General features: G+C 45.4%; 1 protein-coding gene across 4 annotated transcripts in view; it reads left to right on the forward strand.

The window, feature by feature from the left end:
• The window catches only part of Osbp2 (oxysterol binding protein 2), a 120,313-nt gene that overhangs the window by 13,443 nt on the left and 92,006 nt on the right, over window positions 1-14,864 (forward strand). For all 4 annotated transcript variants that reach the window (XM_042667653.1, XM_042667652.1, XM_042667650.1 and 1 more), the window contains exon 2: window positions 6,842-7,050. In XM_042667653.1, the coding sequence (XP_042523587.1) occupies window positions 6,842-7,050 (209 nt within the window). The remainder of the gene's footprint in view (window positions 1-6,841; window positions 7,051-14,864) is intronic.

Here is a 14,864-nt window from a genome sequence, read left to right on the forward strand (position 1 = left end):
TTCCTGCCCGGGCTGGCTTTGAACCACGATCCTCAGATCTCTGCTTCTTGAGCAGCTAGGATTACAGATACGAGCCACTGCTCAGCCTAAGATATGTTTTAAACAGTGCTTATACCTGATCTCCTAGGTATTTTCATAGCAGGCTTAATACTGAGTCTCAAAGATAGAATGTTAAAGCAAAGAAATGGAAGATAGAAAGAAAAGCCAAATCTAAATATTTAGAATTAAATAAACATAATAACCAAAACATTCGGAATGAAGGAACAGAGGAAAAGTTAACTTGAAGACAGAACAATAAAAATGATCCAATCTAAAGAACACGATAGAAATAGTTGGGAAAAAATGAACTGAGGACTGGTGGTATGGCCCAAGCAGAAGAGCACCTGCCTATTAAGCATGAGGCCCTGTGTTCAAACCCTGTTCCATCAAAACCAATGTAGAGCTGGCTGCATCTTGGACCAGTGAGACTGTAACAACAAAATAACCTCAATATGTGCCTTTGGTCTCCCAGAAGAGAAGAAAGGTGACACAGGAAAAGTAAAGAGATAATGTCTGAAAATTCCCCAAGTTTGACAGAAGACATGAATGCACAGATTCAAAAAGGACAAAAATTAACATATATCATTATCAAACTTCTTAAAAAATAATGACAAAACCATCTGAAACAGAAGCGACATGGCCCCTAAAGGGAAACAACCTGAATGACAGAAGATTTCATCAGAACACATGGAGACCAGAAGGGGAGGACACATTTTCCCAATGCTTGAAAAAAAGAAATATTTATCCAGTAACAAAAAAGTCTTCTGGAATGAATGGAAAACGAATAGAACTTGTCAGCAGCAGAATGAATAGAGGTCAGGTATAGTGGCTTATAATCCTAGCTAATCTGGAGACTGAGACCAAGAGGTTCATGATTCAAGGCTAGCTTAGGCAAAAAATATTTGAGACCCTAATCTTAAACAATAGAAGCTATGTATGGTGCCACTTCTTGACATCCTGGCTATGTGGAAAAATAAATAGAAGGATCACAGTCCAGGCTGGGCCTAGACCTAAATGCAAGATCCTACTTTAAAAAATAAATAAAGCAAAAGAGGCTGGATGTATAGCTCAGGCAGTAGAGCATATGCCTAGCAGATGCCCTGTAGGAGATGAGAGAAGGAAAAACCTGGGACATCAGGAATATACAAAAAAACATGTGGTGGGTGCCAATGCTCATCCCTGTAATCCTAGCAACTCAGAGGGCTGAGATCTGAAGATCCCAGTTCAAAGCCAGCCCAGGCAGCAAAGTCCCTGTGAGGTTATCGTCTCCAATTAACTACTCAAAAACCAGAAGTGGAGCTGTGGCTCAAGTGGTAGAGTGCTGGTCTTGAGCAAAAGAGCTCAGGGACAGTGCCCAGGCCCTGAGTTCAAGCCCCACAACTGGCAAAAAAAAAAAAAAAAAAAAAAAAAGGAAAGAATAAATAAAGAAAAAAAATGAACTAAGACTTTCTTTCTCTCAAGTTTTCCAAATTGTGTGATGGTTGAAGCAAAAATTAAACCCCTGATATGGGTGTATATGTAGATTTCTGCTAGACGTTCAGTTTATCTGTTATTAATGGTGGTTAAAGAAATAACTACGGACTGGGTGCTGGTGGCTCACATCTGTAATCCTAGCTACTCAGGAGGCTGAGAGCTGAGGTAGCGGTTTGAAGCCAGCTGGGGCAGAAAAGTTTGTGACTTTTATCTCCAATAAACTACTCAGAAAAAGCCAGAAATGGTGCTGCTCTAGTGGTAGAGCACTAGTCTTGAGCACAGAGAGGCTCAAGGACAGTGCCCAGGCCCTGAATTCAAGCCCCAGGATTGGCAAAAAAGAGAAAAAAAAGAAAACCACCATGGCCTGGCTCAGGGCTGAATTCTGCTTAGTGAGTTCAGGGTGTCACTTTAAGCTTATCAGTCTCAACAATTCAAAACTACAATGAAGCTAGGTGCTGCTCATGCCTGTAATCCTAGCTACTCAGAAGGCTGAGGTCTAAGGATCATGGTTCAAAGCCAGCCCAGGTAGGAAAGTCCATGAGACTCTTTATCTCCAATAAACCGCAAGAAAACCAGAAGTAGTGCTAAGGCTCAAGCAGTAGAGCACTTGCCTTGAGCTGAAGAGCCCAGGGACAGCGCCCAAGCCCAAGTTCAAGCCCCATGACCAACCAAAAAAAAAAAAAAAAAAAGCAAGCAAACAAACCAACAAACTTACAATGGGCTGAGTGTGATGTCACATGCTTGTAATCCCAGATGCTCAGGTGGCAGAAATAGGAGAATTAGGGTTCCAGATCATCCCAGCACCTCCGCTCCCCCCCAAAGACTATCTCAACAAATCACCCCACCCAAATGTAGTAATAAATGCTGTGGTTTTAGGTACTCAAGAGATAGAACCTGGAGAATTTTAGTTTTGAGGAAAGCCTGGGCAAAAGTGTGAGACAAAACTAAACAGAAGTGAAGTAGAACACAAGTTTGAAGACTCCAGTATAAAGAAAAAAAACACCCGAAACTGAATGAAAAAATTGTATTGACATGGAAAGAAAGGTACCATGGTTTCTTGTGTCATGTTTATCCATTTCCTATGGGTCAAGAGCTTTTCATTTCTATTGGAAATCGCTGATCATCTTCGGCAGGCTCTGCAGGGCATGGTCTTGTGATGCACCTCCTCCCCCGTGGCTGACTCTCAATGATGCTCTGATGTTCTGAGGGCCCTGATGGGTTTTCTGTGACTGATGCTGGAGGCTGGGATGTTGGGAACTCCCTGGTGCTAGAGCTAGATCACCTCCCAGGGCCTGTCTGAATCTCATGCATGAATTCATAAAGCAGCATGTGGTCTCAGAGCTCTTATTATGGGTTAGGTTTGAGTTGTGCAGGGACAAGGCAAGGCTAGCACTGTGTCTCATGGAATGTTAGGGGGTTTTGTTTTGTTTTGGACAATACTGAGGTTTGAACTCAGGGCTTGACTTGCTTGCTGTTCTGATGTTTTACTACTTGAGCCATGAAGAAGAAGCCTCCTCTTCTTCCTCCTCCTCCTCTTCCTCTTCCTCTTCTTCTTCCTCCTCCTCCTCCTCTTTCTCCCCCTCCTTTCTCCTCCTCCTCCTCCTCCTCCTCCTCTTCCTCCTCCTCTTCTTTCTCCTCCTTCTTCTTCCTCCTTTTCCTCCTCCTCCTCCTCCTTCTTTGCTGATTTGGAGATGGAGTCTTCTGGACTTTTCTGCCCAGGCTGGCCTCCAACCATAGTCATTTAGATCTCAGCCTCCTGAGCAGCTAGGATTGTAGCCATAAGCCACTAGTACCCAGTGAAGGATTTAGGTTCAGAACTTGTGACTGGTAGATACAGATAACGATCAAGTAAATCAAAGTGCCATTTCTGGACAGTTAGTCCTGTGTTCTTTGTAGAAAGAACCCTGTCTAGGGGGCCAAGAGGCCTAGTTCTACTCTGGCTTTGATATTCATTAGTTCTATGAACTGGGATGTGTGACTGATCTTTCTGGCTTCCCCTTTTTGGTTGTAAATTGGAGTGAAATCTCTCTTACATGTGCCTTTCATATGGAACATTCTTTTTACTTTCTTTTCTAGTTATTACAAAGGTGATATACTGAGGGGTTACAGTTATATAAGTCAGGTAATGAGAGCATTTCTTTTTGAACAATGTCACCCCTTCCCTCACTGGTCTCCCAGTTTTCCCCTACCATCCCTACCCAGAAATTGTATAGTTTGTTTTCAACAGTGTCCATTGAGAACCATTGCTGCATTTGTTCACCCTTTGTCCCTCCAGTTCTGTGCCTTTGCTTATACTTCCAAAGACACATAAATGAACAAATGAAAAAAAAACAACTTTATTTCCTGGATTCATTAAGATACTTATTATTTTGTATGATCAGATGCATATGGGCATTGGGCCTTTCTGTTCCTCTCCTAAGATTATCTTCCTTTGATCTCACTGTGTGTGAATGCTTAGAATCCTGTGGAATTTATTATGTTCCCAGTATTTTATACCACATATGAGAGAAAACATGCAGTTTGTCTCTCTGAGCTTGGGCTTACCACACTTAACATGATGTGTTCTAGGTCCATCCATTTCATCTGGAACATTCTTGATAAATATTTACGAAACAAACCAACGTCTGCTTTTCTCCCTCGGCCGCACCCATTCAAATGCTGCGCTGTTTTTATAAGTTCCTGTCATTTTGTTAGGGCCGAACATTCACATCAATGTGAATCTCAGGAACAGGAGAATGGCCTGTTCATTTTAATTTTCCCTTTCTAAATGGCATCAGAACTGTCCTTGTCGTGGCAGACTTTATTTAGCATTTCTCCAGAGAAATCTTCAGTGGCAAAGAAGGAGGCCAGATGCCACGTGAAATGGTGTCAGGCCTCCCCATGACCGTGGAAACGAGCACACAGAGGCAGCTTCTGTGGGATGGGCACTGCCTGGCACTTGTGATGTTGGGCACTTTCCAAATAGCACCGCCTGACCAACTGTCAGGGCTTCTGAGTGGATAGATGAAGCCCAGGGCGAGCTGTGCAGCCTAGTAAGCTGAGTAGTTGGGCGAACAGCAGAGAGATCCATTGAGTGAGGGTGAGTGCGTGGATCTGAACTAGTGACCTGGTACCCACAGGAACTCCACTTGCGTTCCATTTATCTATAGAAACTTCTGGAACTCTTCACCTTTTCTGAGCCTAAAGGCCCTCTGTTTTACAGGTTTGAAGGATGAGTCTAAATCCTTAATCCTGCACAGGGTCCCTGCCTGCTTCTCTAGTCTGTTTTCTCCTTTGCTCCCGCCCTCTCTCCCTTCTTTCCTTCCTGACTTTTTGCCGGTACTAGGACTTGAACTCAGGACCTTGTGATCTTGACCTTGTTCTCTCACCTTTTTTGTTTCTGCTGCTTACGGCTGGTGCTCTACCACTTGAGCCGCTTCCAGCTTCTCACTGGCTAATTGGAGATGAGTCTTGGACTTTACTGCCCCCCCGCTGGCTTTGAACCACAATAACCAGATCTCGGCAACCTGAGTAGCTGGGATTACAGGTGTGAGCCACCAGTGCCTGGCTTTTACTTTTGTCTCGTCTATTCCCTTGCTCTCAGAGCTTGGATCCTAGAACTTTTGTTCTAGTCTCCTCTAGAACACAGCTCATGACCCTCTTTTTTAATGTCAATTATGGCCTGTCACTATACTATTTAGCACTTGAACAAATTGCCAGCCTCAAATGCGCCTAAAATCTAAGGCTGGAGCGTCTGCCTGGCAGGCAGTTCTAGCTATGCAATGCCAGTTACACGAGAGCGTGCGTGATGCCAGCACTTAGAAGCTGGGCATTTTCTCTAAGGAATGTAACCAGGCAGAAAGGAGCCCAAACAGGCAAACCACTGTTCAAAGAAAGATAAATGTCTCATTGGGAGTGAATTCATTTGGCTTCACAACTGGTAGAGTAGGCTAGGTGCTGGTGGCTTACACCCAGCGTAAAATCTGAGGATCAGGGTTCAAAATCAGCCTGGGTAGAAGAAAAGTCCATGAGATTCTTATTTCCCATTAACCACAGAAAGCAAAAAAAAAAATGGAGCCATGGTTCTAGTGATAGAGCACTAGCCTTGAGGAAAAAAAAGCTCAGAGACAGTGCCCAGACCAAGAGTTCAAGCCTCTCCTACCCCAAACAACAACAACAACAACAATAATAATAATAAACTGGTAGAAAAAGCAAGAAAAATGAGAGGTAATGAAGAGGCAGGGAATGTCAATAAGAACCTAAAGGCAGCAGAAAATTGCCATGGAGCTCCTCCTGCCCTGCCCTTTCCTTTCCAGCACCGTCTGTGGAGAGACTTGGTGCTGGGCTGGGGTTCTGGCATTTCCTGCAGCTCAGGGACTAAGTAGAACCAGTCATGGTGGTTGGTTCTGACTTTTCAGACACTGCTCACAGGTAGAAGTGGTACACAGTTGGATCTCCATCACTTCCTGTTGTGCTGACACCATTAGTTTGCTAATCTTTTACTTCCCAAAGAGGTTGGGGTTGATTCCTTGTGAGCTAACACTGTCCTAGTCCAGCCAGTGCCTTCAGTTCATTCATTGTGGAGCCCAAGAAGGGTGGCATCCTTGCTCTGTGGATCTTTCTACCTCCTTCCTTTCCTCCCTCCTTCCCTCCATTCTTCCCTCTCTCCATTATCCTCTACCAGTACTAGGATTTGAATTGAGGGCTTCACATTTGCTTGACTTGCTTGTTGGGCTGGTACTCTACTACTTGAGCCACACCTCCAGCTCAGTATTTGGCCACTTATTTTAGAGATGGGCTCTTACGGACTTTCCTGTTTAGACTAGCTTTGGACCATAATCCTCTGGATCTCAACCTCCTGAGTAGCTAGGATTATAGTTATGAGCCCCTGATGTCCAGCCTCTGTGGATCTCTTGATGTCATAGGAAAAAGTCAGGGATGAGGGTGTCTCCAGGTTGCTCTGAGCAGGAGGTGCTTCTGAATCTACCCCCTGGGGCTCAGGGCTTCCAATTTCTGTTTAGTGGCAGAATCTCACCCTGCTCCGATTCCATGGTTCTGAGACTTAGTGCAGAGAGTCTGGTACAGAGCCTGAGGCCTGTTCTGCCTTCTGGAACCCTGGAAGTCTCCATGTCTACAAGGGCTCAAACCATACCAGGGCATGGTGCGCAGACTAGACCTCAGAGTCCCACTAAACCATGACAGCTGGAATAGGGCAATTCCGACAGGCCTTGCCTTCCAACAATGGCTCCAGGGCCTCTCCCAGCCCCGAGGTCCTGAGATCCTGTGAAATTGTCTTAGTTGGTGGCATTGGAGTCTGGGAGTCTCACCTACTTTCTCTTGACTATGGCAGGAACCAGGGTGAAATGGCCCACACCTGTCGTGGCACCATCAACCTGGCCACCACACAGATCGACACGGAAGACTCCTGTGGAATCTTGCTGGTCAGTGGCGCAAGGAACTATCACCTGAAGGCCAGCTCCGAGGTGGACCGGCAGCAGTGGATCACCACCCTGGAGCTGGCCAAGGCCAAGGCAGTCCACATGATGAAGGCACATTCAGGTAGTGGGCGCTCCGCACGGTGGGTGTACATCACCAGGGTCGTGGGTCTAGAGGGGGTGGGAACAGGAAGCTTGGGAGGCGGGCAATGGGGACCATGCCCACTCAGCCCGGAGGGTCCTTAGCAGTCAAACATCAGCCTGCCTTGGCAATCGCGGCTGGCCCTAGCCCTGGGGACGGGATGTTGGCAGTGGCAGGGGCTGTGGGAGCCTTCCTTGGGATGAGGAGTCTGGTCACTGGACTTGGGTACTGCAGGGTCTGTGGCTTACAAGCAGTGGTCTAGGCTAGGAGTTCTGGGTTGGGGCACCTGTGCCTTGGGACCAACTTTGCCCAGGTTGCTGTAGAGACTGGTTAGCCAGAGCTGTTGCCTTTGCGATGTTGGAAGTAAGTGCCGATGTTCTGAGCACAGCGTGCTATTTTAACAAAGGTGTCCCTTATTTTCCTTAGTGTTGGTTTCATATGGAGACAGGGTCTTGTTATGTAGCCCACACCGCCCTGGAACTAAAGAGCTCAAACTGGCCTCCAACTTTTGATCCTTCTGCCTCTGTTTCGCAAGTGTTGAGATTATAGGCATGCACCACTATGCCCAGCAACGTATTTATTTTTTAACCTATAAATTCTTTTTTTTGGGTCCGGTCATGGAGCCTGAACTCTGGGCCTGGGCGCTGTCCCTTAGCTCTTCAGCTCAAGGCTAGCGCTCTACCACTTGAGCCAAATTTGCCACCTCCGGCTTTTTTTTTTCTTTTTGCTTATATGGTGCTGAGGAATCGAACCCAGGGCCTCATGCATGCAAGGCAAGCGCTCTACCACTGAGCCACCTTCCCAGCCCCAACCTATAAATTCTTATATGGTTTATAAAACAATGGTTCCAAAAGTCTATGAATAGGGGCTGGGAAGGTGGCTCAGCGGTAGAGTGCATGCTTTGCAAGCATGAGGCCCTGGGTTCGATTCCTCAGCACCACATAAACAGAAAAAGCCAGAAGTGGCACTGTGGCTCCAGTGGTAGAGTGCTAGCCTTGAGCTGGAGAGCTGAAGGACAGCGCCCAGACCCAGAGTTCAGGCCCCATGACCGGCAAAAAAAAAAAAAAAGTCTATGAATAAAGACTAACTTTTCCAGTTTCTAGTGACCTACTTCACTTTCTCACCAAGAGGCAAATAAAGGTACCAATAATATGTTTTATAAATGTGCCCAAATAGGTACTAATTTAATTTCATATTCTTTTGCTAGTACCAGGACTTGAACTCAAGGCCTCGTTCTCACTCAGTTTGCTTGCTCACAGCTATCTCTGTACCACTTGAACCACGCCTCCAGCTTCTATCTTGCTGTCTTTATGTAGCAGTGAATCTTAATGTTTTTCTTATGAAGACATAAAAGATTTCTTTAAACTTTTTTCCTTACAACAATATAGTTTTTCACTGACTGATGGTTGTGCTCAAATTTATTTAGCCTATAGCCTGGTCTGTTGATGAGTATTTGGGTTATTTTCTTTCTTTTTTAAAACTTTCTGTTTCTATTTGTTATGACACTGTGCCACAGATAACTTTGCAAGCATTTTATTTAATTTTTTTTTTCATTTTTGTGTGTGTGCATGCATGTGTGTGTGTGTGTGTGTGTGTGTGGGTGGGTGGGTGGGTGGGAGCGCGCGCATGCACGCTGGCGCATGTGCACTGGTCCCGAGGCTTGAACTCTAGTCCTGGGTGCTGTCCCTGAGCTCCTTTTGCTCAAGGCCAGTGCTCTACCACTTTGAGCTACAGCGCTACTTTCATTTTTCTGATGGTTAATAGGAGATAAGAGTTTTGTGGACTTTCCTGCCCAGGGAGCTTTGAACCAGAATCCTCAAATCTTGGCCTCCTGAGTAGATACGATTACAAGCGTGAGCCCACCAGCACCCCGCTTAATTTTAAACATGTAAATGTGACTGAGTATTCTAGGAACCGGGTTGCTGGGTCCTTGTAATTCTGTCTTAAAAAATAATTCTAACTGTAACCTCTCTGCACAGCATCTTTACAAGAAAATAAAATTAAAATTAAATAATAATTAAAAAATAGACCATATGTCAGGCCACCAAACATGTCTCAACAAACTTAAAGGACTGAAATCCTATGAAATATCTTCTCTGTTCTTAGTGGAATGAAACTAAAATGGGTAGCAGAGCAGAGTGCTGATAGCTCATATCTGTAATCCTAGCTACAGGAGGCTGAGTTTGGCTTAGTGGTGGAGTGCTTGCTTAGCACGCATGAAACCCTGGGTTTGAGTCCTCAGCACCACATGCACAGAAAAAGCCACACATAGTGCTGTGGTTCAAGTGGTAGCATGCTAGGCTTAAGCAAAAGAAGCTCAGGGAACAATACCCAAGCCTTGAGTTCAAGCTCCAGGACTGGGGAAAAAAAAATCCCATTGCTGGATGCCAGTGGCTCAATGCCTGTAATCCTAGCTACTCGGGAAGCTGAGATCTGAGGATCAAGGTTCAAAGCCAGCCTGGGGAAGGAAAGCCCGTGAGACTCTTATCCCCAGTTAACCACCAGAAAATGGGAAGTGGTAGAGTGCTTGCCTTGAGCTGAAGAGCTCAGGGACAGCGCCCAGGCCCTGAGTTCAAGCCCCATGACTAGAAAAAAAAAATTCCAGGGAGTAACAAGTTTGACAAGAAATGTACTCACTACCTTACTTACTGTAACCCCTCTGTATATCATCTGTTTTTTTTAAAAACAGTTCCTACTGGCTACCAGTGGCTCATGCCTATAATCCCAGTTACTCAGGAGTCTAAGATCTGAGGATAAAGGTTCAAAGCCAGCCTGGGCAAGTTTGTGAGACTCTTATCTCCAATTAATCACCAAAAAGCTGGAAGTGGAGCTCAAGTGGTTGAATGTGAGCCTTGAGTACAAAAGCTTAGGAATAGGGCTGGGAAGGTGGCTCAGTGGTAGAGTGCTTGCCTTGCATGCATGAGGCCCTGGGCTCAATTCCTCAGCACCATAGAAGCAGAAAAAGCTGTAAGTGGTGCTGTGGCTCAAGTGGTAGAGTGCTAGCCTTGAGCTGAAGAACTGAGGGACAGTGCCCAGGCCCAGAGTTCAGGCCCCACAATCAGCAAAAAAAAAAAAAAAATGCTTAGGGATAGCACCTAGGTCTTGAGTGAGTTCAAGCCCCAAGACGGAAGGGAGGAGAGGATAGCCTTGTGGTTCTGGTCTTCTCCGCAAGACAATATTCTCCTTCTAGAGCTGGCAGGCTGATGTCAGAGTCGTGGCTGGAACTTTTTGCCTGGCTTGGAGTCAGTTTGGGGGAGCTTGAGTGAAAGAAGACTCCTCTCTTTCTGCCTCCAGGCAGCACTCCAACCAGCAGGCAGACGAGCATATTAAAAGGAGAGAGAGAGAGAGAGAGAGAGAGAGAGATAATTTGGTCAGATTCCTCCACTGCTTAAATCTCTTGGGTGCTGTAAACCCATTAGATTTAACTGGCACACACAGAACACTCTACCCAGCAGCCACAGAATATCTTTCCTTCTCAATACATGTGGAACATTCTTCAAGATAGATCATGTATTTCAGGCCACCTAACAGTCTCAACAAACTTAAAGGACTGAAATCCTATGAAATATCTTCTCTGGGCTGGGAAGGTGGCTCAGTGGTAGAGCGCTTGCCTTGCATGCATGAGGCCCTGGGTTCAATTCCTCAGCACCACATAAGCGAAAAAGAAAAAAGCCGGAAGTGGCGCTGTGGCTCAAGTGGTAGAGTGCTAGCCTTGAGCTGAAGAGCTGAGGGACAGCACCCAGGCCCAGAGTTCAGGCCCCATGACCGGACCCCCCCCCCCCAAAAAAAAAATATCTTCTCTGTCCTCAGTGAAATGAAACTAAAAATGGGTAGCAGAGCAGAGTGCGGATGGCTTACATCTGTAATCCTAGCTACTCGAAGGATCACAGTTCTAAGCCAGCCTGGGCAGAAAAGTCTGCCAAGACTCCATCTCCATTTTGACCAGATAAAAATCCAGACTGGAAGCATGGTTTCAAGAGGAATAGTGCCAGTCATAAAGAAGGAAGATGACTGAAGATGGTTCTGAGTTTAAGACCCAGTAATGGCAAAAAAGAAGCCCCACAAAACGAAACAACAACAAAAAGCCCTTCAAAGTTCACAAATATGAGGAAATTAAAGATCATCCCCAATGCTTTTAAAACCAAAGATAAAATGACAAGAAGAATTAAAACTACTCTGAGAAGAATGAAAATGAGAAGAACAATATATACCAAAATCTACGGATGCAGCAAAACAGTGCTCAAGAGAAATATAACTATAAAATGATATGTTTAAAAAGAAAGAAAACCACTGGGCGCTGGTGGCTCATGCCTGTAATCCTAGCTACTCAGAAGGCTGAGATCTGAGGATTGTGCTTTAAAGCCAGCTCCAGGAGGAAAGTCTGTGAGATTCTTATCTCTAATAAACCACTCAGAAAACTGGAAGTGGCTCTGTGGCTCAAGTGGTAGAACGCTAGCCTTGAAGTGAAGAGGGTCAGCACCCAGGCCCAGAGTTCAAGCCTAAGGTCCAACCAAAAAAAAAAGAAAGAAAGAAAGAAAGAAAACCTGACATCAACAAACAGACTCTATACTTTAAGAAGCCAGCTAAACTGGGTGCTGGTAGCTCATGCCTATTATCCTAGCTACTCAGGAGGCTGAGATCTAAGGATCGTGGTACAAAGCCAGCCCTGGCAGGAATGTCTGTGTGACTCTTATCTCCAGTTAACTACCAGGAAAATTGGAAGTGGCACTGTGGCTCAGGTGGTAGAGCACTTACCTTGAGCTGAAGAGCTCAGGGACAGTGCCCAGTCCCAGAGTTCAAAACAAAAAAACCTGCCAAATATTAGTTTAATTAAACCCAAAGCCAGCTGAAGAGAGAAAACAAAGATTAGAGTGGAGATAAATAAAAGAGAACAGAAAAACAATCAAGAGAACCAGTGAAAATAAAAGTTGCTTCATTGAAAAGATCAATAAAGTTGGCAAACATTTTAGCAAAATGAGATATTTGAAAAAAATCAGAATTCAGAGTGGAGACATTACTATTGACCTTGCAGAAATAAAAAGAATTCTGAGAGAACACTATGTTCCAAAAAACTAAGCCGATGAAAGAGACAAATTCCTAGAAGCACACAAAATTGCCAAGAGTGACTAAAGGAAAAATAGAAAATCTTAACAGATTTACAATAAATTGTCAATCAAAAATTTTTAGACAAAGAAAAGCCTAGGGTCTGAGAAGGTGGCTCAGCGGTAGAGCGCTTGCCTTGCATGCATGAGGCCCTGGGTTCAATTCCTCAGCACCACATAAGCAAAAAGAAAAAAGCTGGAGTGGCGCTGTGGCTCAAGTGGTAGAGCGCTAGCCTTGAGCTGAAGAGCTGAGGGACAGCGCCCAGACCCAGAGTTCAGGCCCCACGACCAGACCCAAAAAAATAAAAAGCCTAGGACCAGATGGTTTCATTGGTGAATTTTACACCAAGCATATAAAAATATACCAATGCTTCATAAACATTTCCCCCAAAAAAATTGAAGAGGAAGAAATACTTTTTCTTTTTTTTTTTTTTGGTCTGGTCGTGGGACCTGAATTCTGGGCCTGGGCGCTGTCCCTCAGCTCTTCAGCTCAAGGCTAGCGCTCTACCACTTGAGCCACAGCCCCACTTCCGGCTTTTTTCTTTTTGCGTATGTGGTGCTGAGGAATCGAACCCAGGGCCTCATGCATGCAAGGCAAGCGCTCTACCACTGAGCCACCTTCCCAGCCCCAAGAACTGCTTCTTGCTTTTTGAAGTGAGACCTGATATGAAAGATATCACAAGAAAACTATGTTATATTACTTTATGAATATAGATGCGAAATTCCCCAATGGAATACTATCAAACAAAACCCAACATTATATCAAAAGGAATATATGCCATAACCAAGTGATATTTGTTCAGGAAAGCAATGTTGGTTCAAGAGAAGAAAATCAAGCCAGAGGTACCAATTTGATTGAAGGGAAAAAAGCCACACAATCATCTCAACTGATAAAGAAAAAGGACAGCACCTATTCAATACTCTTTCCTTTCTTTTTTTTCTTTTTTCCCAGTCTTGAGGCTTGAACTCTAGTCTTGGGTGCTGTCTCTGAGCTCCTTTTTGCTTAAGGTTAGTGCTCTACCACTTGAGCCACAGCACCACTTCTGGCTTTTTCTGTGATTAATTGGAGATAAAAGTCGCATGGACTTCCCTGCCCAGGCTGAATTCGAACTGCCATCCTCAGCTCTCAGCCTCCTGAGTAGCTAGGATTACTGGCATGAGCCATAAGTGGTTTCCAATACTGTACCTTTTCATTATAAAAATACTCAGCAAGACAGAAATGAAAGGGACTTTCCTTAAAATGATTTTTTGAAAAGAATGTTTATGAAAAATCTACAGCTAAGAACTATACTCAGTGGAGAAAGATGGAAAGATTTCTCCCTAAGATCAGGAACAAGACCAGGACACCCATTCCCACCATAGTTATTCAATTCTCTCTTGGAAGTTAGAGACAGAGGAATTAGGCAAGAAAAATAAAGAAAAGGAAAAAACTGAAACAGAAAAAGTAAAACTTTCTCTACTGAACCACATGTGCAGATCTCCAGGTGATTGCCATCAGATGATTTCCAGGACGGTAGGTCAGGGAGCCCCATTGCAGGGCTATGGATGGGCAGCACCTATGTCACAGAGACCAGAGCTCACCTGGAAACTGGCAAGCTTTCCAGACAGTCCTCTCTTGTTTTTGGATTCTCAACCCTTTTCTTATTAGAAAATTCCCGGTGAGGAAAGTCATTGGAGTTCTGTGTTGGGGTTGGATGCCTTGCTCTTTAAGTAGCTTCGAAAGCATCAGCATTATTTGATGTTTGAAAGCTTTACCTCGTGCCCACCACTGCCACCTGGTGGCTAGATCAGGGTATGTTGGCATGGCACCACTAGCATGGCTGTACACCTTTTTCAGGTCCCCTGTGGTGGTATGTGTGTGTGTGGGGCGGGGGGTGTATGTGGGAATGTGTGAGATCAGGGAAAAGGAGTCCCGTCACAAGAAGGAATTTCCATCTAGGCAGTCTTGTTCCCAGAGATGGGGCAGCTATACACACCTCCTCTCACGGGCCTTCCCCATGCCACTCATTCCTCCAAATCCTGGCATCTCTGTGCTCCTGCTAGGACTGATCCCTACCCTTCTCAGCCTCAGGTCCACCTGGACCCTTTGGAGCTTGTCCTCAACCCCCACGTTTATCCTCTAGTTGGCACACCCTTGCATCTCTAGCCAGGCCCCAACATGGTACCCCTGGCTCCACCCCATGTGTCTAGTCAGTGGCAGTGAGGTTGCTGGTTTTCTGTGATGACCTATGGATTCAACACTATCTCCCCCAGGCGGGCTAGGGCCCTTTCAAGGGGCCCAAGACCTCTGCCATATGGCCAAGGGCTGGGAGCTACACTTCTCTGCGCTTCCACAAACCCGGGGCTGCTGCTGAGCCCTAATCAAATCCTGTCACACCCCACCCTCTTCCTCTCCCAGTGGCTCTTGAAGCAGGTGGCACTCACCGGACATTTATTCATTGCAGTCACCCCAACAAAAGATCGTGCTTCCTCATGCACCTGACAAAAACAAGTCCACCTATTAGACCACTGGAGCTTTCCACACTCGGATTTCTGCACTCACCCTGCAGGCCTCTGGTGACTGCCATTCTCCTAGCTGAAGCAGCAGCTGGTCCTAAGGACCATGTCCTTCCTCCTCCATGAGGACTTGCTCTTCCATCTCTCCCATAACCTCAGCCTCTTCTGTAGCTTCTTCCCACTGCATATGGCCCACAA

This window comes from Dipodomys spectabilis, unplaced genomic scaffold (assembly GCF_019054845.1).
Source record: "Dipodomys spectabilis isolate Male_0828 unplaced genomic scaffold, ASM1905484v1 ptg000416l, whole genome shotgun sequence".
Classification (NCBI taxonomy): domain Eukaryota; kingdom Metazoa; phylum Chordata; class Mammalia; order Rodentia; family Heteromyidae; genus Dipodomys; species Dipodomys spectabilis.